At 44.4% G+C, this 25,742-nt stretch overlaps 1 protein-coding gene across 3 annotated transcripts in view; it reads right to left on the bottom strand.

Moving 5' to 3' along the window:
* The window catches only part of PMAIP1 (phorbol-12-myristate-13-acetate-induced protein 1), a 34,821-nt gene extending 11,621 nt beyond the window's left edge, over positions 1–23,200 (bottom strand). The window contains exons 1-2 of one of the 3 annotated variants that reach the window (XM_083575959.1): positions 7,417–7,698; positions 6,126–6,337 (exon numbers count right to left, since the gene is read on the bottom strand). In XM_083575959.1, coding sequence (XP_083432085.1) covers positions 6,126–6,156 — 31 coding nt within the window. In that variant the 5' untranslated portion in view covers positions 6,157–6,337; positions 7,417–7,698. Of the gene's footprint in view, positions 1–6,125; positions 6,338–7,279; positions 7,298–7,416; positions 7,699–22,710 lie in introns of those variants that run through there. The other 2 variants (XM_083575960.1, XM_083575958.1) reach the window with 2 other exon arrangements.
* Positions 23,201–25,742: the final 2,542 nt, after the last annotated feature.

Genomic DNA, 25,742 nt, shown 5'->3' with positions numbered 1-25,742 from the left:
TGCAAGAAGATCAAACCTATCCACTCTTAAGGAAATCAGCCCTGAGTGCTCCCTGGAAGGACAGATCGTGAAGCTGAGGCTCCAATACTTTCGCCACCTCATGAGAAGAGATGACCCCCTGGAAAAGACCCTGTTGTTGGGAAAGATGGAGGGCACAAGGAGAAGGGGACGACAGAGGATGAGATGGTTGGACAGTGTTCTCGAAGCTACCAGCATGAGTTTGACCAAACTGTGAGAGGCAGTGGAAGACAGGAGTGCCTGGCGTGCTCTGGTCCATGGGGTCACGAACAGTCGGACACGACTAAACGACAACAGTGTTGTTTTGGGTGATTTCCCTTAAAAATAGCTCAAAAACCTCCATTTTTCTTTGCAAACTTGCCAAAAAAAAGCTCAGCAACAGTTTGGATTTTCACTGTTTGAAATATGGGCAACCCTACCATCACTCCCTGCTTTTCAATGAGCTGTTGAAGTTAATGTAGCTCCTCAGGCTTTTCTGAAATACTGATTTTTTTGAGGATTTGGTCAAAACCACTGCTTCCCCCCACTTTTATTTGTTTCCAAAAAAACTGAATAAGTACAAAGCTAAAAAGTAAGAGTAGAAAGGTTTTATCTCGTTGTATAGTTAAGTAACAGAGCGTGGCGAGGTTGTCAAATATCTTAATCTGTGTCTTTATCTTAGAGGCTTGCGTCATAAGTACTGATTGTTTTGATTCAGCACCTGAAGGCAATTAGGGAACAACAACTGAGCAATCAAAGAGAGGGGGCGGGTCTTCCATCCACTTATCTTCATCATCCAATCAGAAGTTACTAGGACAGGCATTCGTTTTTCTCCCAGGCTCTAAGGATATGTCTCACTGACATGTCAAGTCAGGAGCGATGTTGTTTTGCATGTTCAATAAACATTGAATATTCTTTTAAAATAACTTTAATGGCTTCTTCTCTTCTTCCTCCTCCTCTTTTTGCTATATTATTCTTGTCGATGGTTGCTCACCTGTTTGTGAGCTGGTCTTTATTTATCTGTTTGTGTGGGAAGGCAGGCATGGTGCCGGTAAATAAATAGATAAAGACTATGCTGAATTAATTGAAATTTCTGCAGAAATTGTGTAAAGGGAGTCTGAATTACACAGCAAGGAAAATCAAAACCCCTTGATCTGTATAAATGATGGTAATTGCATAAGGGTTTTTTTAATTTCCAAATAATTTACTCTGGATTTTACATAATGCATGCTGGTTTTGCTATTCAAGAAAACAGGTGTCCATGCAGAGTATAGAGGACACATCTGGCCACTAGAAATCCTGCTCCCCTCCTCCTCCTCTGGTTTCTATGATTTCACAAGGCACGTGCACTTTCACACTTCATACCCATAAGAGCTAGAAACTTAGGTTCTTTAAAAAAGGGTTTTTTTGCTGAAATCCCGAGACTCCATAGACACAGTTATCTAGCAGTAGGTCTCATGAAGCCAGCGGCAAAGGCAAATTTAGGGGAGTACAACCAGTTTGGTCGCACCTGATGCCTGGCTTCTGGGACACCGCGATAGGTACCGCCACTATGAAGTCAAACAGAAGGCAAAAGGTGCAGGGGCACCAGATTTTGATGTCGCACAGGGTGCCACTGAAATCTGAGACCTCAAGGAATGCCCCTGACAGTGGGCCCTACTTTTGAGTAGACGTACATAGGCTTGAATACGTTAAACCTGCATCCAGTGTCACGCATCCCATGCATTTCTTCTGCTCTCTCAAAATTGTGGCATATGTAGAACACTCCCCATAGCCTGTCTCCCGAAGATGCTTACAAGTGTTTGTTTCCCTGACCCTCCCTCTCCCGCCCCCAACTGCACCCTGCAGCAGGGGCATAGCATGGAGGGGGCCTGCTGGGGCAATGACCCCTGGCATATTTTGCTGGGGGGGGGCACTGTTCGTGCTGCCGTGCCAGCCCTGCGCTGCTTTGTGAGGCTGAGAGCTGATCTGAATGATTCACTGGGCAAATCGTAGAGATCAGATCCTAGCATTGCAAGTGGCTCAGGGCTGCCAGGGTGGTGTGAGGAGGATACGACAGCCATGTGCCAAGGCTGGGATCACAGCCGTCTTTCCTACTGGGCTTATTGGCACATTGCGCCAGGGCGCTGGCCTCTTAGGGGCACCGCAGCGAGTGGGGGAGCTGTGCGGCTTTGTCGACAGCCTCCCCTTTCTTTTCTTTTTTCCTTTATTTTTTAATTTTTATTGATACAGCAAGAAAAAAGAAAAAACACAGGTACCAAATTACACACAGGAATAACCATAGACACATAATTTTCTTAACAAACAATAAAACATATATTGGTCTTAACACTAAAGACCCAACCTCCCATCTATTCCATATTTCGATTTCATATTACGTATTGCCAATACACAATTTTATTGTAATTAATCTTTTTCTTAATATATCTAATTTCTTATATCTACCTTGCAACTATTACTGAAGTTCCTCGAATGCTGCAACAGAATTTAAACTACTATATTTATTTTTCAAATATTCTTTGAAAACCTCCCATTTTGAAACAAATTCCTGTTTTGATTTATTCTTTATTTTTTCTGATAGACCGTCTAATTCAGCATATTCTGTCCGCTTTTGGATCCAATCTTGTACAGAGGGGATTTCGTTACTCTTCCATTTTGCCGCGATCACAACTCTTGTTGCCGCTGTCGCATATAAAAAGATACCCTTCCTCTTTTGCGGAATATCCAAATCTGTTATTCCCAGGAGGTATGCCGATGGCCTCCCCTTCCCCTGCATGCCCACCAGCTGTGCCCCGTCAACCATATGGCTGGTGGGCATGCAGCTTGCCCCCCAAGCCTCCGCAGGAGGAGAGGGACCTCCGCAGAGGCTTGGGAAAAGGTCGACAACTCTAGGAAACAGGGGGGCGCCTGAGGGATCTTTGCACCACGGTGCCGGATATGCTTAAGATGGCCCTGGCTGGGATTGAAGGGTGCATGGCTGCTACGTCCTTCTAATGCTGCCCTGCCAGCCTTGCAAAGCGGCTCAGGGCTGGCGGTGTCAACAGCAAAGCCTGGACTTGCGCACCAGGCTCTGTTCACCCTCTGAACCTCACCCTCTGGCGCAAACCCTCACACACATCGGGTACCACCAAACCACTCTGTGCCGCAGCACCCACCATTTCATGGGGAGAGGGGAGGGGGAGGGGCTGCCTTGATTCAGAGCTCCCCCCCCCGCCCCCACATAACCAGCACCGCTCTAGTCTGATACCAGACTTGGAATGAAATCATTTATATGCACAGCTTTCCATTAGCAGCCAGCGAAACCTATTAGGCAACCTTCGCTCTGCTTATGTGCAGCAGGATAGCCATATAAGGGGGAGAAAAGGATAATCTTTTTGGCTCGGTGCCAGGGGATTTCACATCTCCCACCCAGCCAGTGCCTGGACAAAGGATGACGTCTGACCATTTTCAAGACTGTAAAATGCTATGCAAGCAATCATTGAGAAAGATCCCTGTAGATGATCGTAATAAAACTGTTCTGCTTGTAAAACGGTGCATGCATTCTTTCCCCTCCCAAGGCACAACCAAGAAAACTAGTTTATCTGGTTCAACTTTTTTCATCACAGACACACACACACCTCTGAAATTTGCAAGTCATATTGCGAACCAAAGCAAACCACAACCAGCAGCTAGTTTTCTTGGTTATTTGAGAAGTTGAACCTCTATTTCACCCATCCCTTGAAGTGACCTGCCACGAGTTCTGTTGCCACAAATGTCGATTTTGCCACACACATTTTGCTTCTTGATGGCTGATCAGTCTCCTTCAGAGGGCTGGATCTGGGCCAGGGTGGCCCAGCTGCTGACTTTGTGAATCAAAGGAATCTGAGAGGCAGGGCAACATAAAATCAGCTTGCCTCATTTTTAATGCATAATTTCCACATCCCAAAACGGTACACAAACCGACACACAGCTGCCCTTTGAAATTTGCACTTCTCTGAATTTTGCAATGCAGTTCTTGAACAAGAACAATGAAAGTGTACAAGAAAGTATATTTTTAGCAAACAAAGCATACAGAACCACTTTATAGCAAGGAAAACTGCTTGCAAAAATGTGTATATTCAAGAAAACTACAGGAAAAAAACAGATATATCAGGAGAAATGTACACTACGATGCTGATAATTCTTCACGAGAACTTTAAAAAATGTGTAAGCTGATCAGACATTTAGTGAACTGGTGTGAAGACTGGAAAAAGTGGGACAGAAATTGACAGATTTCTATGTCCCTAGTCAATGGTACTCCTGACCTGCCCCAACAGTACATGACACAATAAACTAAGGATAATCAAATCTTCCCAATCCTTATTATTATTATTATTATTATTATTATTATTATTTATTAGTATCCCACCATCCCCGGCAAAGGCTGGGCTCAGAGCAGCTAACATCATAAAAGCAACACAATATGAATAAAAACAGACATCAATTAATTAAAATACATCTTAAAATTAATTCAGACAAGTTGAAATCTGGGCAGGTGGCAATTATCAGGTTGGAATTGAGAGTGGTTAATACTTGCTGCCAGGACCACCTGTTTCCACTGATCCTACAAGGACCTGTGAGCAGGTTGGGGGCCTCCTTCAGGCTTGTTTTATACAAAGGAAAGTAAGTCAAACTGCATCCTGGGTCTGGCGGAACAGCTCCGTCTTGCAGGCCCTGCGGAAAGATGTCAAATCCCACAGGGCCCTGGTCTCTGGGGGAGAGCGTTCCACCAGGCTGGGGCCATGGTCAAAAAGGCCCTGGCTCTAGTCGAGGCCAGTCTAATTTCCCTGGGGACCGGGATCTTCAAGGTGTTGTTGTTAGCAGACCGTAAGGTCCTCTGTGGGGTATACCGGAAGAGGCGGTCCCATAGGTACAAGGGTCCTAGGCCGTATAGAACTTTAAAGGTTAAAACCAGCACCTTAAACCTGATCCTGTACTCCACCGGGAGCCAGTGCAGCTGGTATAGCACTGGGTGAATGTGCTCCCGTGGCGAGGACCCCGTAAGGTGTCTCGCCGCAGCATTCTGCACCCGCTGGAGTTTCTGGGTCAGTTTCAAGGGCAGCCCCACGCAGAGTGACCTAATATCCCTTGGATTCAGCTCTCTTTGTCTTCCAGCAGGAATTCAGGAATCTGGGAGGCTGATAACAGTTTATGCATACATGCCCTCACACTGTTAACAAAAAATAAACCTGGTCCGTTCTTTAGGAAAACATTTGTTATTTGTCAAAAAGCATTCCTGCAGGAACATAATTGTGATTGTGGGAGGAAGGGATAAAGAGTCAGAATCCTGTGGATCTCTATTTAGAACGGGGCACTGTGGAAAGACTCTTTTGTCTCCTTTTAAACAGCTGTCAAAAACAGCTATTTCTATTACTGCTCCAGCTTGTCCATCTTTTGTTTGCGTGTTAATTCAACAATGTTTCCCTTAATTGCTGACACTTGGTGTTTTAATTACTTTCACAAAAATAACAATATTCCTGTTATTGCAGAGATATGCACAGAGCCCTATTTATACATTGCAGTGCACACACATACTGTTATTGGTTCAGAGAGACTTGAAATAAGCAGAAATAAAAACAACCACTATCCAGCTATCTATGGATCTGTTGGACACAATTTTTGAACAAGGTGATTGTGTGCTGGTGACTCAGTTAGCAGCTTCTTCTGGGTGATTCATATCTGGATTTACCTAAGTCTACCTTCTGACCCCAGGGACGTGGGTGGCGCTGTGGGTTAAACCACAGAGCCTAGGGCTTGCCGATCAGAAGGTCGGCGGTTCGAATCCCCGCGACCGGGTGAGCTCCCGTTGCTCCGTCCCTGCTCCTGCCAACCTAGCAGTTTGAAAGCATGTCAAAGTGCAAGTAGATAAATAGATACCACTCTGGCAGGAAGGTAAACGGCGTTTCCGTGCGCTGTTCTGGTTCGCCAGAAGTGGCTTTGTAATGCTGGACACATGACCCGGAAGCTGTATGCTTGCTCCCTCAGCCAATAAAGTGAGATGAGCGCCGCAACCCCAGAGTCGGTCACGACTGGACCTAATGGTCAGAGGTCCCTTTACCTTTACCTACCTTCTGACCCAGTTTTGGAACTGAGGGTTTATCCGCACTTACCTTTCCTCTGCTCTTTCCAGGCACAGTCCATGCTATAAAGCTCAGTTTTCAAGTGCCCCCAACTTTATTATTATTATTTTGCTCTTGAGCTTTGCTCATGAAAACCTGCTCTTTAAAGTTCTATCGGAGCCAATGGCATTCTGCAGAAAACCCAAGCTGACATGCGCTCCAGGGCAAAATGAAACACACTCAGACACGGTGCGTACTTGTGTCTGGAAAGAGCAGGACAAAAGAAATTTTGGATCAGCCCTGAGACAGCCTTGGTTGCACTTGTGGGTGACCTACACCCAGTGCCGGATTTACGTATGAGCTAAACAAACTATAGTTTAGGGCCCCACTCTCTTGGGGGCCCCAAAAAAATTAAAGAAAAAACAACTGGAAGTACATTCCCAAAATATAAGATAAAAACCAAATAAAATAAAACCTACACACAGCAACAGTGCTTTGTGTTGTGTAGGCTCCTATTTCTTATGTGCAAATGGCTTTAGATACCTATTAGGTCCATAAATTACCATGTAGCATATATTCAACCCCCCCCCCAAAAAAAAACAGCGGCAATTTGTTGTTGACAAAGGACAGCTGGACATATAAAGGGCCCTATTACCTTCAGTAGCTTAGGGCCTCATCAAACCTAAATACGGCCCTGCCTACACCAGGAACTGCACAAAGGGAGTGCACTTTTCCCGGTTCTTCTGACCACTCAACAACTTTTCAAATTGTTGATTATGATAGCCTTCTGGACTGCTGCTCTCAGTCCCAACTGAGTAGGGTTGCCATACATCTTGGAAATCCCGGACATGTCCTATTTTTGTCTGGATTTTTACCTCTTGAAATATGGTAACCCTACAACTGAGGGACACTGCCTTATGATGGTGCAGTCTTTAAATTGTTCAATAAATATATAAAATAAATAAATAGCAGGCATGGGTGGGGAGGCTAATCTGGGTTGGAACTACAGTAGGGGTCGAAAGGTTAAATTCCCCTTACCCCACCAGACCCGGCTCCCAATCCAGATTACCTCCCTCCGTCCCCCATGATGGCAATTTGGGAAAGAAAAATCTGGCACTCAAGAACTAAGAATGCCATTAATGCAGCATATAGTTTGGCCCTGAGATCTGAAGAAGAAGAACAGAGTACAAGCGTAATTCACTGACCTATTTCTGTCTAGGGTGCCATTCCTCAGCCTGGTAGGTCTGTGTGGCGTTTTCCATTCGTTTAGAAAATGTTTGAACAGGGGGGAGAGAAAAGGTTAAAAATATAGACCAATAGGAAAGCTGGAGGCGGAGCCTACCTGTGTATAAAAGGGCTTAGCCTGAGGTTTGAGTTGTTGTTGGGAGCTGTTGGTGGGTAGTTGGTTGGTTTTAGTGGGTTGGCTGGTTGGGAAAGGCAGTTGGAGAAGCAGTTGGTAGGCAGTTGGTAATAGAGAGTTAGGGCAGTGGGTTCTTGAGTGAGGGGAGGTAGAAGAGATAGAGGAAAGTAAGACTAAGAAAGTAAAGAGCAACAACGTTTGGAATGCCATAAAAGTTTGTTTGTGTCTGAAATAAAATACCATATTTTTCGCTCCATAAGACGCACCAGAAGATGCACCAAACCACAAGACGCACCTAAATTTTGGAGGAGGAAAACAAGAAAAAAAATATTATGAATCTCAGAAGCCAGAACAGCAAGAGGGATCACTGCGCAGTGAAGGCAGCAATCCCTCTTGCTGCTCTGGCTTCTGGGATAGCTGCGCAGCCTGCATTCGCTCCATAACACACACACACATTTCCCCTTACTTTTTAGGAGGGGAAAAGTGAGTCTTATAGAGCAAAAAATACGGTACACTCTTCTTTATTAATTGAGAACCTGACTGAGGCTGAAGTGATTTTACCGGGGAGGGCCTGGTTGGTGGCAGCGGATTAGTGGTGTACGGGCCAATAGTCCGTGAGACGACCGGGGGCTCCGTACGAATGCCAAAGTCTGCTAGATGTTTTGGACCACAACTCCTATCAGCCGCTCTCTCCGACATCAGGAGTGCAGTGCCACACCAAGTTGTGGGAGTCTGATTTCGAAGTCTAGACATGGTGTGATGAGAGACTTGCCCAATGGAAGGAAGCCTGTTGTTGGGGGCAAACAGAGAAAATGACATGGAGAAACTGATGAACCAGTGGCCCAAGGTGGAGTCAGGTGTGCAAAGCAACTCCACACAAAACAGGTTTACAGTCGCAAGCAGAAACAGAGCGCTCTCACCGAGGGTTGCCTCATGAGAGAAAAATGCAATAACATTTACACCTGCCTGTGTCAGGCAAAGGGAATAAAGGGTTAATTCCCTCATCGTGAGGTCACCGCCAGCTCCGTATCTTCGGCGGCAGGGAGGAAGGGAGTCAAGAAAACACAGAAACACAGAATGACTCATTCTAGTCTAAAAATAGAACTATGATGAGAGCAAAGGTGCTGAAATGTGAATAGGAGACAGCGCATTTTGAATTAGTTTGCACTTTCTCAGCTTTGCCTCAAAGAAGGCTTCCTTTCTCTGGAGCTTAAAGCTGTTTTAAATAATAATAATAATAATGAAAAAATCAGGGTACAGTGGTACCTCGGGTTAAGAACTTAATTCATTCCGGAGGTGCGTTCTTAACCTGAAACTGTTGTTAACCTGAGGTACCACTTTAGCTAATGGGGCCTCCTGCTGCTGCCACGCTGCCGGAGCACAATTTCTGTTCTCATCCTGAAGCAAAGTTCTTAACCCAAGGTGCTATTTCTGGGTTAGTGGAGTCTGTAACCTGAAGTGTATGTAACCTGAAGCGTATGTAACCCGAGGTACCACTGTATGAGCATATGAGAAGAGTCCTGCTGGATTAACCCTAGCAGAACAGCACTCCTTGCACAATGGCTTCCAGCAACTCGTATCTGGAAACATTACTCCCTCAGTTTTATAAACAATTTTTATTGGTTTTACATATAATTACATTAAGTAACATCGTACCCTCTTATTTTATCTCTTTGGCCCAACTGAGCCTAATGACTTCCCTCCCTCCCGTCTGATGGTTTTCAAAATTAAACTTTACATCTTTACATTTCGCTTCGTTTCCTACCCTTGTTCTATCATTACCTAAAACATTATATTACTCAACCTGGATAGGTAGCAATTTCATCTTGCAGATCTTCGGATAAACCTGCTGATGATGTTAATTGCCTACAGTTTTCTTTCAAATATAATGTGAATTTGTTCCAGTCCTTTTGGAATGCTTGGTCTTGCTGGTTCAGAATTCTTCCTGTCAGTTTCACCAGTTCTGCAAAATCCATCAGCTTCACCTGCCACTCTTCTTTTGTTGGTAACTCCTGTTGTTTCCATCTCTGGGCTAACAAAATTCTTGCCACAGTTGTTGCATATAAGAACAATATTTTATCTTGTCTTGGTATCTCTCTACCCACTGTACCCAATAAAAAAGCTTCTAGTTCAGAAGCATTCCTGCCTCTGACGGTGGAGGCAGAACATAGCCATCCAGGCTAGTAGTCATTGATAGCTTTTTTCTTCATGTTGAATCCTTGTTTAAAGTCATCTAAGTTGGCAGCAATCACTGCCTCCAGTGGCAGTGAGTTCCATAGTTTAACTATGCAATGCATGAAGGACTTTCTGTCAGGAGTTCAGCCTACACTTGAGTAGGACCCTGGCAGAGACACATGCCCGACCGGCATGTTCCCTCCCTCCTGGTCGATCGTTTGGGAGCTTCATAAGCTTTCTTCTGCCCAAACATCACAGCGACTGATGCCAACAGACATCGGCACACTCAGGGATCCGCAGAGTTTTTGCAGCTTGCGTGACAGACCTCAGCAACTCAGCATTTTGGCTAATCTACTTTATTTACATATAAACACACATGGATCACTGCAACATGGCTCCCTCTCTCTCTAGCATCAGACAGCAAAGAGAAAAGGAATAAAGGACAATAGTCCCACTTCACGGAACACAGTAACACAAACATCCTGTCTCTGTCACTTCCCACTCTGTTGAGTCAAAATATACACCATCATATGATAGACAACAATCCCATGACTGCAACCATAGATCAGGAATTCTAACACTTTCTTTTATCTGACCTGAATCTTCCAATATTCAGCCTCATTTGATGTTTGTGATTTCTGTTACGAGAGAGGGAGAAAAAACTTATCTCTATCCACTTTCTCCATGCAGCGCATAGTTTTATAAACTTCTGCCATGTCACCTGTGCTTCTGTATAGCTCACCTTTCCAGAATGACAAAAGGGTTGTTTGCAAGGGTTTCCTCTGCATATATTGTGTGTACGCAGATGCTCTCTTCACATATAATAAATGCACTCAGGTTAGTCATCTCCCCCTCTTCTGAAATTCACCGAACGCCTAAAGAAGTCTTTTGTCTTTCAAACATGAAGATAGGTACTGGGGAGGAATCTGATTCAGTTTGCATTTAAAGGTGAATCTATTTCACTTTCTGAAACAATACGAGAATGGAAATGGAGCTGTCCTTTGAAATGTACACTTCTCTGAATTTTGCAATGAGTTCTGCAGTCAAGTCAAGTACACAAAAGTGCACACAGTTGGGTAAAGCACCCATAAAAATGCACATATTGGTGAAAATAACCTGCAAAAAATTATTATTTTACAGAGAAATGCTTTTGCAAAATGTGTACCTTAGGAAAATGTGTATATAAGAATGTGTTTACTGCCCTCTGGTCTTCAGATGAAGGATGGTATAAAAGTTTAATAATTAAGAATAATGATATATCGGGAGAAATTGACACTAAAATGGTGATGAATTCTAATGAGGACTTTAAAAAAATGCACACAACTGATATGGAAATGTGAAAAACTGAACTTAAAATGGGGGGGGGGATGAGGAACTAAAATGGGCAGATTGGCCCATGTCTACATGGAAGACAGATAATTCTGGACAAGATATTTTCTAAGAACACGGCAGCAAAATGCTGCCTGGGAGGACAGAGGAAAGGAAGCAAAATATATGCTTATTTTAAAAAAATACCTATTCAAAGGACATAAAAATCTATTCTCAAACACTCTAGAGTGGTACGGCCAGGTCCCCACCCTGAGAGTTTACCCTGAAGTGAACGTTGGTCATGTATGATTGCCACAACATCCTGTCTCCAAATAACACTTTTCGTTTCAAGAAAACCATCTCAGGATCCCTGATGAGCAGGAAAATAAGAGTAGCTACCAAAGACTTGTTTACTGATAGCAAAAGCCTGTCACAATTAACCCTGCTTAATGAGTGAAGGGGCAACATCAAAGGAATGGAAGGATACTGGGCAACACACATTTGCATGTTGTTGTGTCAGGTACAGGAAGTTAAAGTCCAACAAAGTTTATTTACAAAATTAAAGATTGTACCATTGTTGTTGAATACTTCTTTAATGCTGAGTAATCTCTGACTGTTTCAACACACCCACATTTCCTGTCTTCTCTTACTATGAATCCACACAGTTTTTACATTTCAGCAGTTGTGGAAGATTCTTTCTCCCTGCTTGGCACATAACCAGCTTGCCCAATGAAGCAATGCCTAGGTGACTTCACTTCATCACTTTTCACAGCATTTGATGGGGAAAGTTCTTCACATACTTCTGATTATTGTTGTTATTGATTTGGTGGGGAAACCCCCCTCCCCACCAAACCCTAGAAATTAATAAATTCGATTATTTGGAGAACTGAAGGGAAGATCGGAAGTCAATGAAAAATTACAGGCTAAGATTTTTTTTTCCAAGCCAGGGCCTGGGAGAGAGGCATTAACAGAACCAAATAGTTGATAGTCCACCTGAGAGGAATTATGGGCCTCTGTTGCCATGGTAATGAGGTGTATGTTTGTGATATGAAAAGAGAGTATTTAGAACAGGCATGCCCAAAGTCAGTTTGGGGGGCCTAATTTGGTCTACTGGTCGGTTGGGGTAAACCCCCCCCCCAAAGTTCAATCTTAAAAAAAGCTCAATAATTTCAATCCTAAAAAAAAGGTCAACAAGTTTGGTCGGCCCTCACACATGTTATCTGGCCCTCTTCAAAAAAGTTTGGGCACCCCGATTTAGAACGAAGTGTACTGAGGAGAAGGAGGGGAGAAGAAAGACTGGGCTCCATTTTGGGCAGGCTGGCTGAAGGCAGGCTGGGAGAGATGTCATGCTGTGAGATCTGGACTCCATCCATGCAGACTGAAGGTGTAAATAGGTGAATAAACCCTATTTCTTAAAGCTATGAGAGTTTCTGCTATGTCTCAATTCTCCAAAGGAATGTAGACCTTGAGTGCCTGGAACCCCCTGAAATCTTGCTACCGCTCAGCAGAGATGGAGGGGTGGGCACTGTTAGAATTCCTGCTCCATGATTGCAGTCATGGGATTGTTGTCTTTCACATGGTGGTATATGATGTGACTCCACAGAGTGGAAAGTGATGGAGACAGGATGTTTGTGTTACTGTGTTCCGTGAAGTGGGACTATTGTCCTTTGTTCTTTTTCTCTTTTTCTCTTTGCTCTCTGATGCTAGAGAGAGAGGGAGCCATGTTGCAGTGCTCCTTGTGTGTTTATATGTAAATAAAGTAGATTAGCCAAAATGCTGAGTTGCTGAGGTCTGTTACGCAACTTGCAGAGACTCTGCGGATCCCTAAGTGTGCCGGTGTCTGCTGGCATCGGTTGCTGTGATGTTCGGGCAGAAGAAAGCTTTTGAAGCTCCTGAAAGATCGACCAGGAGGAAGAGAACATGCCAGTTGGGCATGTGTCTCTGCCAGGATCCTACTTGAGTGTAGGCTGAGCTCCTGACAGGCACCTGACTTTCGTAACATTATTATATCTGCAAGTACCTTCACACATTGCAGCCAGTGTGGGAAACCTTTGGAAATTTGTAATTCTAGATGTTGCTGAATTACATCCCTGGGCATTGGCCATGCTTGCTGGGGCTGATGGGAGTTGTAGTTCAGGGCCAAAGGTCCCGTGTTCGTTGGCAATTAGGCTTTCCCATGCATGGTGGGGAAATACGGCTCTGTGTGCTGCTCCCAACATCACCTTCTCTACTGGAGCTCCACACATTGAACCCTCTGGAGATCTGCACATTGAGTGGAAAGTCTGAAAGAGAAACCTATGTGTGTTCACTGAACTACCAAAATGTGCAAAGGCACAGTACCAGCTGCTATGAGTACAAACAGCAAGAGATGGCCATAATGCTCAGTTATACATATCTGGCTGGAAGCTGTTGAGAACAGAATAATTGGCAGAAGGTGGGGTTGCCTGGACGTGTGTCTGCTCCTCCCATCATAACACTTGGCTAGGAGTGCTAGATGGCGGGGGGTGGGTTAGAGAACAAGGCCAGCCCAACACAGCAAATGATGTCCATTTCAAGGCCTGTACTACCAGAAGCAGCTTGCCAGGTGGTGAGAAGGTTGGCACAGTGCAAACACATTGTTGGGAATGTTCAGTTGGCTCCGCTGGTGTGTTAGCAACCTGCTGATCTCCCCACCCATCTCGACCCTCCCTCCCGTGGTAAACAACAGTGACCTCACCTGCTGGGAAGCTAACACATCAGCTCCACCCCACCCAGCTCTTACCCAAGGCCATCCACGTTATTTCGGTACCCAAGACAGAAAATCCCACACGTGTCTCTCCCCTTCCTTGGCAGAATCATCATCACTGTCAACATCACCTGATTCGCTTGCCCCAAGTCAGCTGCCTGTAATAGCCACCACTTTCTGCCTAATGGTAGGGCCATGCTGGAGAAGGGCTTCGATATATGATCCCAACTTACGGGGAGGTTCATATGGGTGTTGGGCACTGGTATCAAATAGACTTCTTGTTTGTATTAACTGGTGAATTGAAAATGTTGGATTGAAAATGATCTTCATTCATGTAACATGCATACTCGTGTTTGTTTTACGAGATCTAGATGTCTGTTAACAACATCCTTAAGGGATGGAAAGACACAGGTGCAACTTAGTGTAAAACTGACCTTTTGCAACTGCTGCCTGGGAACTTTTCCTGAACCCAGCAGTGCAACACAAACACCTTAATTTGCTCCTGTGGAAATAAAAGTGGGGGAGGGGAGTGGAGGGGTGAAATCAGCATTCACTGGAGGAAACAAAGCACCACGAGATGCCAGAGGGTGGGGGAACTGAACTGCGATCTGCTCAAAGCCTGAATATATATGTATCTATGAGATCACCTCCTCTGCTACATTCCATGATATCGTAATAGGTGAAATGCTCAGCCTTTTCAGTTCCTCAAAAGGACATCTGCAGATGTGGTTGACAAATTGTTTCATCAGGGGGAAGGGATGGAATAAGAGAGATGAGTCATGCTGCTAGTTTAAGGTGATGGTGGTGGGGCAAAATATTTGAGCTATTTTTTTAAATTAAAATAAATCCTATGCACGACTCCTCGTTGATTTCAATGGGGCTTTCTCTGAGGTAAAGGTAAAGGGACCCCTGACCATTAGGTCCAGTCATGACCGACTCTGGGGTTGCGGCGCTCATCTCGCTTTATTGGCTGAGGGAGCCGGCATACAGCTTCCGGGTCTTGTGGCCAGCATGACCAAGCTGCTTCTGGCAAACCAGAGCAGCGCATGGAAATGCCGTTTACCTTCCCGCCGGAGCGGTACCTATTTATCTACTTGCACTTTGAGGTAAATGGTTACAAATTCTTTGCATACTTCCCTGGGAGTAACTACCATTGAAGCCTATCTTTGATGGGCTTCAGGGCCGGCCCAGCCATTGGGCAGGTTGAGGCTACTGCCTCAGGTGGCAGAAGGCCCTGAGGCGGCACCCCATGGGTGTCCTGCCCCCTCCAGAGAGATCCTTCCTGAAATTTGTTCTAAGGGTAGCACCGCTTCTCCACCAGCGGTGGAGGCAGCAGAGTGGGCGTTGCCTGTGGTGGCAGCAGTGGCAGGGAAAGGGGGCACTTCCTGTGTCCCCTTTCACGTGGTGAAACAGGACACCCTGCCACTAACAGTCTGTCTTTAGAAGTGATGTGCCTCCATGTGCCTTCAGATCATAACCTGAGGCCACATAATAATAATAATAATAATAATAATAATAATAATAATAATAATAATTTATTTATACCCTACCCATCTGGCTGGGTTTTCCCAGCCACTCTGGGCGGCTTCCAACTGAATATTAAAAACAATACAGCATCAGACATTAAAAACTTCCCTAGATGCCTTCAGTTGTCTTTTAAAAGTAGAATAGTTGTTTATTGTCTTGACATCTGGTGGGAGGGCATTCCACAGGGCAGGCACCACTACCGAGAAGGCCCTCTGCCTGGTTCCCTGTAACTTGGCTTCTCGCAGTGAGGGAACTGCCAGAAGGCCCTCGGCGCTGGACCTCAGTGTCCGGGCAGAACGATGGGGGTGGAGACGCTCCTTCAGGTACACAGGACTGAGGCTGTTTAGGGCTTTAAAGGTCAGCACCAACACTTTGAATTGTGTTCGGAAACGTACTGGGAGCCTACATACAACGTAGCTCTCTGAGCATGGGCTTTCCTTTTCTCACACCCCTCTGAATGTGTGGGTGTTGGCAACGTGAAGGCAGACTTGTGGACTGGACGAATGCCTCCCCCTTTCATGATGTAAAGGCAGCCCAATAAGAAGCACTGAATTGTGGTTGTTGCATTTTCCTTCAAAGCATTGACAGAGATGAGTCGTACCTCTGGTCTGAGACTCCGAGGTGGGAATAAGTTTGTACAAAGTGAGGCAGTGGCTGTTAAATGAGTTAGTTTTCATATCTTCTTTTGCTTATCTTTCAATATTAATGGTACCGTTTTGGAGTTCTCTTTTAAGACTTTATGCTTGTATGCATACATGCTTATAACATAACTGAATTTGAATTCTGAATATTAATATTATTATTAATAGTTGGTAACAGTGTAATTGGTGCTGTGCATATGTCCACACCTGCACCTCACATTTAAAACAGCATCATGCCACTTTAAACAGTCATGGCTTCCCCCAAAGAATCTTGGGAACTGTAGTTTGCTAAGGCTGCTGTGTGTTGCTAGGAGACCCCATTCTACTCACAGAGCTACAATTCACAGAGTGGTTTAACAATCAACCCTTCTTCCTATGGGAATTGTAGCTCCATGAGGAGAACAAGAATCTCCTAACTACTCTCAGTACCCTTAACAAACTACATTTCCCAGAATTCTTTGGGGAAAACCACAGCTGTTTAAAGTGGTGTTATAGTGCTTTAAATGTACAGATGTCACCTAAGTTTGATCCTGGACTTCTCACAATGCCTTTCTGTGGAGTTAGTTTGCACTTGGCTATGAGTCATCCGTTAGTGAAAATGCATTTGCGGTGGAGCCCCGCAGCCATCACCTGACAAAACAGTTCAGCCTCTTTCCACACTTCTTCCATACACTAAACTTCCTCTTTTATACCACAATGAATTAGCAGAATTCTAGGCTAGAACTCAGAATCAGGAAGTAAAGCACATTTTCCCCTGAGCCAGGCCACTTCGATCTACAGGTGGGAGGCTACATGTTAGAATGCTCCCCCACAAATTAAACTCCCCACATGTAGAAAAACAGCATATCAGGAAGGATAGGCTGAAATCCTCTCCCTGACATGCCATATTTCTAGGTGCAGAGGGGTGAGCATCTAAACATGTGATTCCCCACCTGTAGCCAGTTAGTACTGTCCATGAAAAAAGTGACAACTTAATGCTGCTTAAGTTAGGGGTGGGGCTGCACGTTGCATATGCACCTATTGTTTGTGGTGGGTACCAGCATCCCATCCCTTGACCTCATGTTTCCTCGTGATACTGTGCATGATAGTTAATCGTTGTTGTTGTTGTTGTTTCTGTTTCTGGAAATAATTTCCATGCTCAACAATGGGCAATGCATAGCAAAGCAGTGCAACCTCCTTTATGGCTTCTGAAACTTGATTTCCCTAACAAATTTTTTAAAGCTGGATTCATGTTCCGAGCTGATAAAGGAATGTGTTTCAAGCCATTATTGCAAAGTTAGCTGTGGGATGCAAATATGAGGCTGTAGCTGATCAAATACACCCCTTAGTAGAGACTAGAGCAAGGCTGGGGAACTTCAGGCCCCCAAGTCATTCCCTCTGACCCACAGGAGTCTCCTTAGGCCACACCCCCTTACTAGCCACAGCACTGTTTAGCACCCTCCTGGAGCACTTCCGCCTTGGACTTTGGTCGTGTTGGGTTTTTTGCCTGGCTGGTGGACAAAGAGGGGTGTGTGAGTGTGTCTCTGTGTGTGGAGAAACTAGAGTGACATTTATAACATACTCTCCAACATCCTCAGATAAAAATAGGTACATTTCTCACTCCCCTCCAACTGTCCCTCTTTGACCCCCATTTTTTTTAATTGATGCATTTTCCAACATTTATTATATACATCTTACAGTCCTTTTCTAATCATCTCATATCACATCTTAAGACTTCCCCATCCATCCCTCCTCGACATCCTAGTTGAACTTTGTTAAGCCGCATATCCTTTTGTCCAACCCAATTACATTCTCTATAAATTCCTAGTGGTTGTTTACTACTTCACATAAGTTCATCCCCACTTAGAAGTCTATTTGACTGTTGTACCTCTTTAGATACTTTCCAAAGTATTCCCACTCCTCCCTTATCCATGTCTCATCTCGACTCTCATTTTTGGTCTTTCCTCCTGCAGAACATTTCGTATCCGAAGAAGGGTGAGTGCCACCAAACCAATGGGACACAACACACACGCTATTCTATTCTATTCTATTCTATTCTATTCTATTCTATTCTATTCTAGATATACACAAAGAGAAACACACACCAATACAGTGGTACCTCGGCTTACATACGCTTCAGGTTACAGACTCCACTAACCCAGAAATAGTGCCTCGGCTTTGCTTCAGGATGAGAACAGAAATCGTGCTCCGGTGGTGCAGTGGCAGCAGGAGGCCCCATTAGCTAAAGTGGTGCTTCAGGTTAAGAACAGTTTCAGGTTAAATACGGACCTCCGGAACGAATTAAGTACTTAACCCGAGGTACCACTGTAAATAAATTTTGGAAAGGGGCAATAACTACAAGCTGTCCAAGGGAGGGGACTGGCAGCAACAGCTATGGAGTGTTGGGATGCATCCGGGGAGACAGGGGCATTTGGCAGGCCCCCAGCTGGCTCCAGCCACCGGCCGGCAGCCGGGCAAACTCCGGTTCTCGGAACAGCATCAGTCAGTGACTTGAGCCTCAGAGGCCTTCAGAAGCCGAGCATGCTCTAATCAGCAGACTGATTAACTTTTCACAACGGAAGTGGCGGACAGAGGCATATGTAAGCATATTTACAGGCATTTATTCAGCATCAGGAACAAAGGAAAAACATGTCTGCTCCCCTTTGTGTCCAAGCAAACAGCAGCATAGCAAAAGCAATATACAACGGAAGTTCCCAGCAGACTGTGCTGGAAGTAAACAGACATGTGACATACAACAACTCCACACATCTGTTCTAAAGGTGGAATAGAACTATATCCTAACATGGAGAGGCCATGGAAAGGTCAAGGGATACATCCTCACAGCCACCGCTCAGGACAAATACAGGCTCATCCTCCTTGCGGAACTCAGCAGTAACAGCACCGGCGGGGGAAATAGGGACATTCCAGGATCACATCAGAAGCCACAATGGCTTCTGTACTTCTGAGACTGTCCCTGGAAAATCGGTACACTTGGAGGTTATGTTGTGACAGACATCTGTGGCCCCACCCACCTGTTGCATATGGTGCCAAGAATTTTGCCCTGAAAGAAATGTGGACCTCAGGCTGAGAAAAGTTCCCTTCATGGAATTTTGCAATTTTAGTACTAACCGACCGATGCATTTTTAAATGGCACAGATAGTAGGGAAACACTGCATTAAAACGAAGATGCTAACACACATATGCATTATGCTGGGGAAATGACTTGCAGAAATCTGTATATATGTTAGTCAAAACTGCATACAAAAAATGTCTTTATTAGGAGAAATTGAGATTTATTTGTTTATTATTATTATTACTAAAGCAGATTGCTCCAAAACGTGGAGAAATGAATTTAAGATTGCAAAACTGAGAGAAATGAAATTGACAGATCCTTCCAAATAAGTGGCCTGGCATGTGCCATAGCTCAGCGATGGAGCAGATGCTTGGCTTGTAGAAGGTTCCAGTTTACGACCTGGCATCTCCCAACGATCAGGCAGCAGGTGAGGATGGGAAAGAGCTCTGCCTGAGAGGCGAGAGAGTTGCTGCCAGCCAGAGTGGGCTAGAAGGACAAAGAACTGATATGTTCTGCTTCTTCAGTTCCCATGTACAGTGGTACCTCGGATTACAGATGCTTCAGGTTACAGGGTGTTATGTACTGAAGTTCGCACCCTGGGCCAGCAGGGGGATACCGTAGATAGTTCAGGTCCACATATGCAAATAAGGGATCGAAAGTGACGTTCAGTGATTGGATAGTTACAGAAAGTTGTTACAGTTATGTTGTACTGGAGCTCTATATAAGGCTGAACCCTTCAGTTCAGTTCTGTTCTGACCTGTGAATAAACAAGAGCTGTTTGGAGAATCGCTGTGTCGTCTGATATGTTCACCCACAACTTAACACAGACACTTCAGGTTACAGACTCCGCTAACCCAGAAATAGTACCTCGGGTTAAGAACTTTGCTTCAGGATGAGAACAGAAATCGCGCGCAGCGGCGCAGCAGCAGCAGGATATCTTGGTCAGATATGTGCCTCTCCCAACATCACACAGAGACAGACACATGCCTTCTTCAGCCATTTCACGTCCCTAAATCATTTTCAGAATCTGCATAGAGAAGTGAAACTTTGGAATGGACTCAGCGTCACGTACCTATTTTTCTTTTCGTACCTTCCTTGTGATGCTGTTTAGATGCAAGATAACAAATTAGCTGTGAGACTTTGCTCCCTTCTGGGGCCTGAGGTTTCTATAAAACTTCCTCTAATTGGAATTGACTCCTAGCAAGTCACCTGCTAACAACTCATGACTTTCTTAAAACATCAAAGAAAAAAAGGAAGAGGTCAGTCACAACCAGTCTGATAGCCAATCTCTAACTAAGGGCCTTTCCAGCAGATCATATATTTTGGTTTCTAGAAGAAAATCAAAGCGTTACTCATTTGTTGCACAACATCCAACCATCTTTCCTCAAGGAAGTGACTCTAAGTCATCTAATGTCGTTTGTGTACCACAAAGAAAGCATCATAAATTTGCAGTAATGACTATGACCTTTGGTTCATTATTAGTGGCCAAGGTGTAACTTTTTGGTTTGTGAATAGGTTTAAATGAAAACAGTCACAAAGGGGAAATAGGAAGATCCTTTGAAGGGAAAGGGCTGGAGGAGGGGGAAGGAATTATAACGTGAGGCAAAAGGTTGTTGTCATAAAAGCAAAGTCGGAATTGAAATGAAGGGGAGAAGAGAGAAAAGCTGAAATAATAATAATAATAATAATAATAATAATAATAATAATAATAATAATAATAATTTATTTGTACCCCGCCCATCTGGCTGGGTCTCCCCAGCCACTCTGGGCAGCTTCCAACAAAGATTAAAAATACATTAAAATGTCATACATTAAAAACTTCCCTAAACAGGGCTGCCTTCAGATGTCTTCTAAATGTCAGGTAGTTGTTTATCTCTTTGACATCTGGTGGGAGGGCGTTCCACAGGGTGGGTGCCACTACCGAGAAGGCCCTCTGCCTGGTTCCCTGTAGCTTTGCTTCTCACAGTGAGGGAACCGCCAGAAGGCCCTCAGCGCTGGACCTCAGCGTCCGGGCAGAACGATGGGGGTGGAGACGCTCCTTCAGGTATACTAGGCCGAGGCTGTTTAGGGCTTTAAAGGTCAGCACCAACCCTTTGAATTGTGCTCGGAAACGTACTGGGAGCCAATGTAGGTCTTTCAGGACCGGTGTCATATGGTCTCAGCGGCCGCTCCCAGTCACCAGTCTAGCTGCCGCATTCTGGAGGAAGAAGTATATAGGAGGAAGAAGTGAAAAGATCAGAGAGGAGCAACAAAAGAATTCAGCCATTTGGTGGCTGGGTGGGGTAGAGAGACGAACGTGAAAGGGGAAGGGCAGAAGAAATTACCAGAGATGGATAAACATACTTTGAGAGGCATGAGGGTGGGAAAGAGAAATTTTAAAGAAAACTTTTTCTTCACGCAGAGTCTCTGGATCAGCACATGCTGCCTAAAATGAGGAGGCTGAGTCTCAACACCTCCAGAGCAAATGCCTGAATTTAGCTTGAAGAAAAGCTGAGCGATCGTAGCTGCAGTACAAGGGAAATGCTGAACTCACAGGGAGGATAAGAGGAGATATGGTACAAAAAGTGAATAAGGAGTGGGAATACATCAAAATTTATGTGGGAAAAGTAGAATTTCTGACAGATACTGAGTGAATCCAGAAAAATGGTTAGAGTGAAAGGAGAGTAAAGTTAATAAAAAAAGAAGAGATTAAAGAAATAATGAAATGCGTTTAAGCTAGTTGGAAAAATAAAGTAGCGTAACAAGAACGGCTAGAAGTCAAGTCACTTGGCGGGTGTCAGTATGGGGTAGGTGTGTAGGTATGTTGATATGTATAGTATAGGTAGGTATTATATAGAGTAATGTGGGTATGTTTTATGTTATGAAAATTAGGTAGTGTGTTGTGTATGTGTATTGTGTAAATGTATATATATGCGTTTTATATGTTAATAAAATAAATAAATAAATAAATAAAAGAATGAACGAAACGCTGTGGCAAAGAATTCTGAAATTTTGAAAAACGGATTGAGGTGTGCCCCTTCTCACTCCTGGCTATTTTTGCCTTTTTGAAGAAAACTCTGGCACTTGGAGACAAAGGACGATGTGTCATTCCAGTCACCCAACACCCAGCCAGCTGCATAGACTGGTAGGCTGAAGGTGTCCCCAAGCGGAAAGGTTCAAGCTCCATGACAGCAAAAGGAGCAATTCTCCTTTATGGGAGATTGCACAAGGACATTCTGCAAACAGAAGGAAGCACTTCAGGGGTTTACCCTCAGAAGCTAGCTGGTAGCTCAGGGGAAAAGAGCCCTCTAATGGGAAGTAACATGATATAGGTTTGAGTCATGTTGAAATGACCCCTGTAAGGCAATGTGTTCAGCTGGGGCTTCTCCAAACAACAGATTCTAAAGGGGGAAAGTCGAAGGAGGGAGAAGTTCTAAAACCCAAATCTCTCACTAGGATGGGTGGATCTGGAAGTTTCAGTTTTTGCCAGTTTCTCATTTTTCAAGTCTTATGTTCAGTTCTCAACATTTCCACATCAGTTTGCTTTTTTTTTTAAAAAAAATGTCCTCATAAAAACCTAGTGAATTGCTTCCAACATACACATTTTTTACAGGCAGCTTTGCCTAACATACCCATTTTTGCAAATCTATTTCCCCCGATACAATGCATTTTTGAATGCTGTTTTCAGTGATGTCGTGCATTTTCATGCACACTGCTCTGCAAAATTCAGAGGATTTCGAAGGATGGTTCATGTGTTGTTTAGAAATTTGCAAATTAGGTCATTTCTCCTTTAGGCACAAGCAGAGTTGAACTCCACCCCACATCCCTTGTGTTTAGGGATTCGTAAATAACGTGGTCATATAACTCACCTGGCCCATGTCGGAGATTGCGCTGGAATGTCATATCCAGCACCTGTTTGTTTTGCTCTCCTAGGCCGCCGCGTCTCTGATGCTACATGGAATAATGAGTCATGAATGTTTGGCCAGCAATAGTAAGCGGTGGAGTCGAGTGCCCAGTGTTTATTTACAAGGTGGCTGTGCGATGACAAGCTTACCTGCATTTGAGAGGTCAACAGCCTGCTTTTCTGCAACAAGCGTCCTTGCTGAGGCTGAGAGATGGACTCTAGCTCAGAGGTAAAGCAACTGCAGTTCAACCCCTGACATCTGCAGGTAGCTCTGGGAATATCTCTGGTCTGAAACCCTGGAGAGCCAGTGCCAGGCTGAATACATAATACTATTCTAGGGTTGTGGGGGGTGTCAGTCTGGATAGGTGTGGACCCCTTCCAGGCCTGTGATTCTGCATCCAGTGAGGTTCAAAATCTAGTAGAAGCAGCTGTTGAACCATCCAGACCAGTTTCGGATTCCCCATACTCTTTTTTGTTTGTTTAATTAAATTTTTTATTATTAAAGATTTTCTTGATTTACAGATGTATGTGTAATGTCTCTCGTATTTTTTCCATGTAACATTTTTACAAATCAGTTTCATTTGTTGAATGGGATGCAGGTGGCGCTGTGGTTAAACCACAGAGCCTAGGGCTTGCCGATCAGAAGGTCGGCGGTTCAAATCCCCGCGACGGGGTGAGCTCCTGTTGTTCAGTCCCTGCTCCTGCCAACCTAGCAGTTCGAAAGCACGTCAAAGTGCAAGTAGATAAATAGGTACCGCTCTGGCGGGAAGGTAAACGGCGTTTCCATGCGCTGCTCTGGTTTGCCAGAAGCGACATAGTCATGCTGGCCACAAGACCCGGAAGCTGTACGCCGGCTCCCTTGGCCAAGTAAAGCAAGATGAGCGCCGCAACCCCAGAGTCGGTCATGACTGGACCTAATGGTCAGGGGTCCCTTTACCTTTACCTTTCATTTGTTGAGATATTAGGAAGAAAAGGGGTGGAGGGGGGGAAGATGGGTGGGGGTGGGGTGGGGTGGCGATGTTTCTATTTTGCTTAATGTATGTAGGGTTTGGTGTCAGCGTTGCTTGTGCAGTTCTCTGCTGTTCACTTGTCTTCCTTTGTTGTTTTTTTTAAAATAATTTTTATTAACTGGCCAATCACATCAAATTAAATCACATCACATAAATTCCAAATTACAAAGCCAAATTTTTAAATTTTGTTGGGGGAACCCATACTTCAAGATCCAAAGGGGGATTCAGATCATCTTCTTATTACTGCATTAATGTCCAAATCAGTCCCAATCAGTCCAAACAAAATTCATAATTCTATCCAGTCTTATCTTGGTGTTTCCACATCATATCTTGTTCATATAATTTCTATTTTTCCTTTACGATCTCTTCTGTTAGTCTCCTTAAGCCAATAAGCAAAATAATAATCCTGTGTGGATTTCCCGTTCCTCCACTAAGTCCAGATGGTTTCCATATATCTCCTTCGTAGATAGCATCGCTCTTTCCATCATAAATTTGGCATTTGTCGCTCTTAAGTCCCACCGAGAAGTTGATCCACGATATGTAAACAACTCTATTTCTCTCTTTCTCCTCCCAGACCCAAGAGCTCCAATGCCTCCCAAAATGGCGACGGCATTTTTAACTGCGTCATTCCAAAACTCTTAGCTTTCCAGCTTCATCTTGAAACAATGCTTTGGTTCGAAAGTTTATCTCCACACAGCCTTAAATCCACAGCTTAAGTCCTTAGTTTCTGACTCATTAGGGGAGGGGATTCTTGTTAAATCACATAAGAAAAAGGAAGGCAGGTTTTTTCCCCCCTCCCCCCTCAGTCATTTGTCATACCGTATCTTGACATATCTTCTCATATTTTATTCTTGTCTTGTTATCAGAGATCTCTTCTGTCAGCAGTCTTTACTCCCCTTTTTCCTTGAAGCATGTGCAATTTATCTCGTCCAAATTGTTTCTTTTGAAGATGCTTGCAACTAGTGGCGCGAATCAGGGACGGCGTCCAGGAGTGCCGGAATCCCACAGGAGGGCTTTGTGCCTAGTGCCCCCACCCCCACAAATTCAGGGGTGGTATAGGGCACAGCAGGCAAGGGCCGTCCCCCCCACAATCTTGTGGGGGTTAAGGAGGCTATTTACCCCCATCATAGCCTCCAAATTACCTCGTGTGGGTCGGAGAGATGTTATTGTCAGCCATCTTCCGATGCGCCACCTAGTGGCCCCCCTCACTTGTCTTCCTTTGGTGGTGAGAGAGGTTGGGGTTGGCCTAGGGTGTGGTTGTTTGTTTGTGATTGGCTGTGGTGATCTTTGTTTTCATGTGTGAGTGGGGTGGGTGGGTGTTTTGGGTCAGGTTAGCCATATTGATTTGTATGCTGTGGATTCCCCATACTCTGAAAATCTGAAAAGGAGAGCTACATCAATTGCATAGGGAATCTCTTTGGAGCAAGCCAGTATATAAAACTAGGGTTTAAACTTAGCTTAACACCCTGGCTTGTCCGAAAGCTGTTAGCTGTAGTTCCCCAGCTCAGATGTAATAGAAAATTATAAAGTTCCTGGTTTGTTTGCCGGCTTGTGCAATGGGAAGAAGAATGTGCCGGGATGTGAGGCTGTTTATTTCCAGAAAACAGCTACCTTTTCCCGTTCTAGTTGTTACCATATTTCAACCAGTGCTATTCTTCTAGAAAAAGAGGTGCCGGAATTCACCATGAACACCTCCCTTGTTTTCTTATAATGGCAATAGTGCCAGAACTGAGTTCATAGCTGTCAACTTACAGATTTGAAAATAAGGGGCCAGCAGCCAAAATAAGGGATTTGGGTTTAGCTTATACAGAAATCCGGCACTGATGGAGCCATGCTGCTTTGGCTGCGACTGACTGTGTTTTGCAGGGGGTTGGACTAGATGATCCTAAGGGTCTACAACTCCAACCAAATAAGAGGGGCAGACAAAACTGATGAACGACGTCAAGATGGCAAAGCTTACAGGCAGAATTAGAAACCAGGAAGAGGA

This window comes from Podarcis filfolensis (genome assembly GCF_964270895.1).
Source record: "Podarcis filfolensis genome assembly, chromosome: 11".
NCBI lineage: Eukaryota > Metazoa > Chordata > Lepidosauria > Squamata > Lacertidae > Podarcis > Podarcis filfolensis.
The sequence above is the reverse complement of the archived record's forward strand: the minus strand, read 5'-3'. Positions and strand labels throughout refer to the sequence as shown.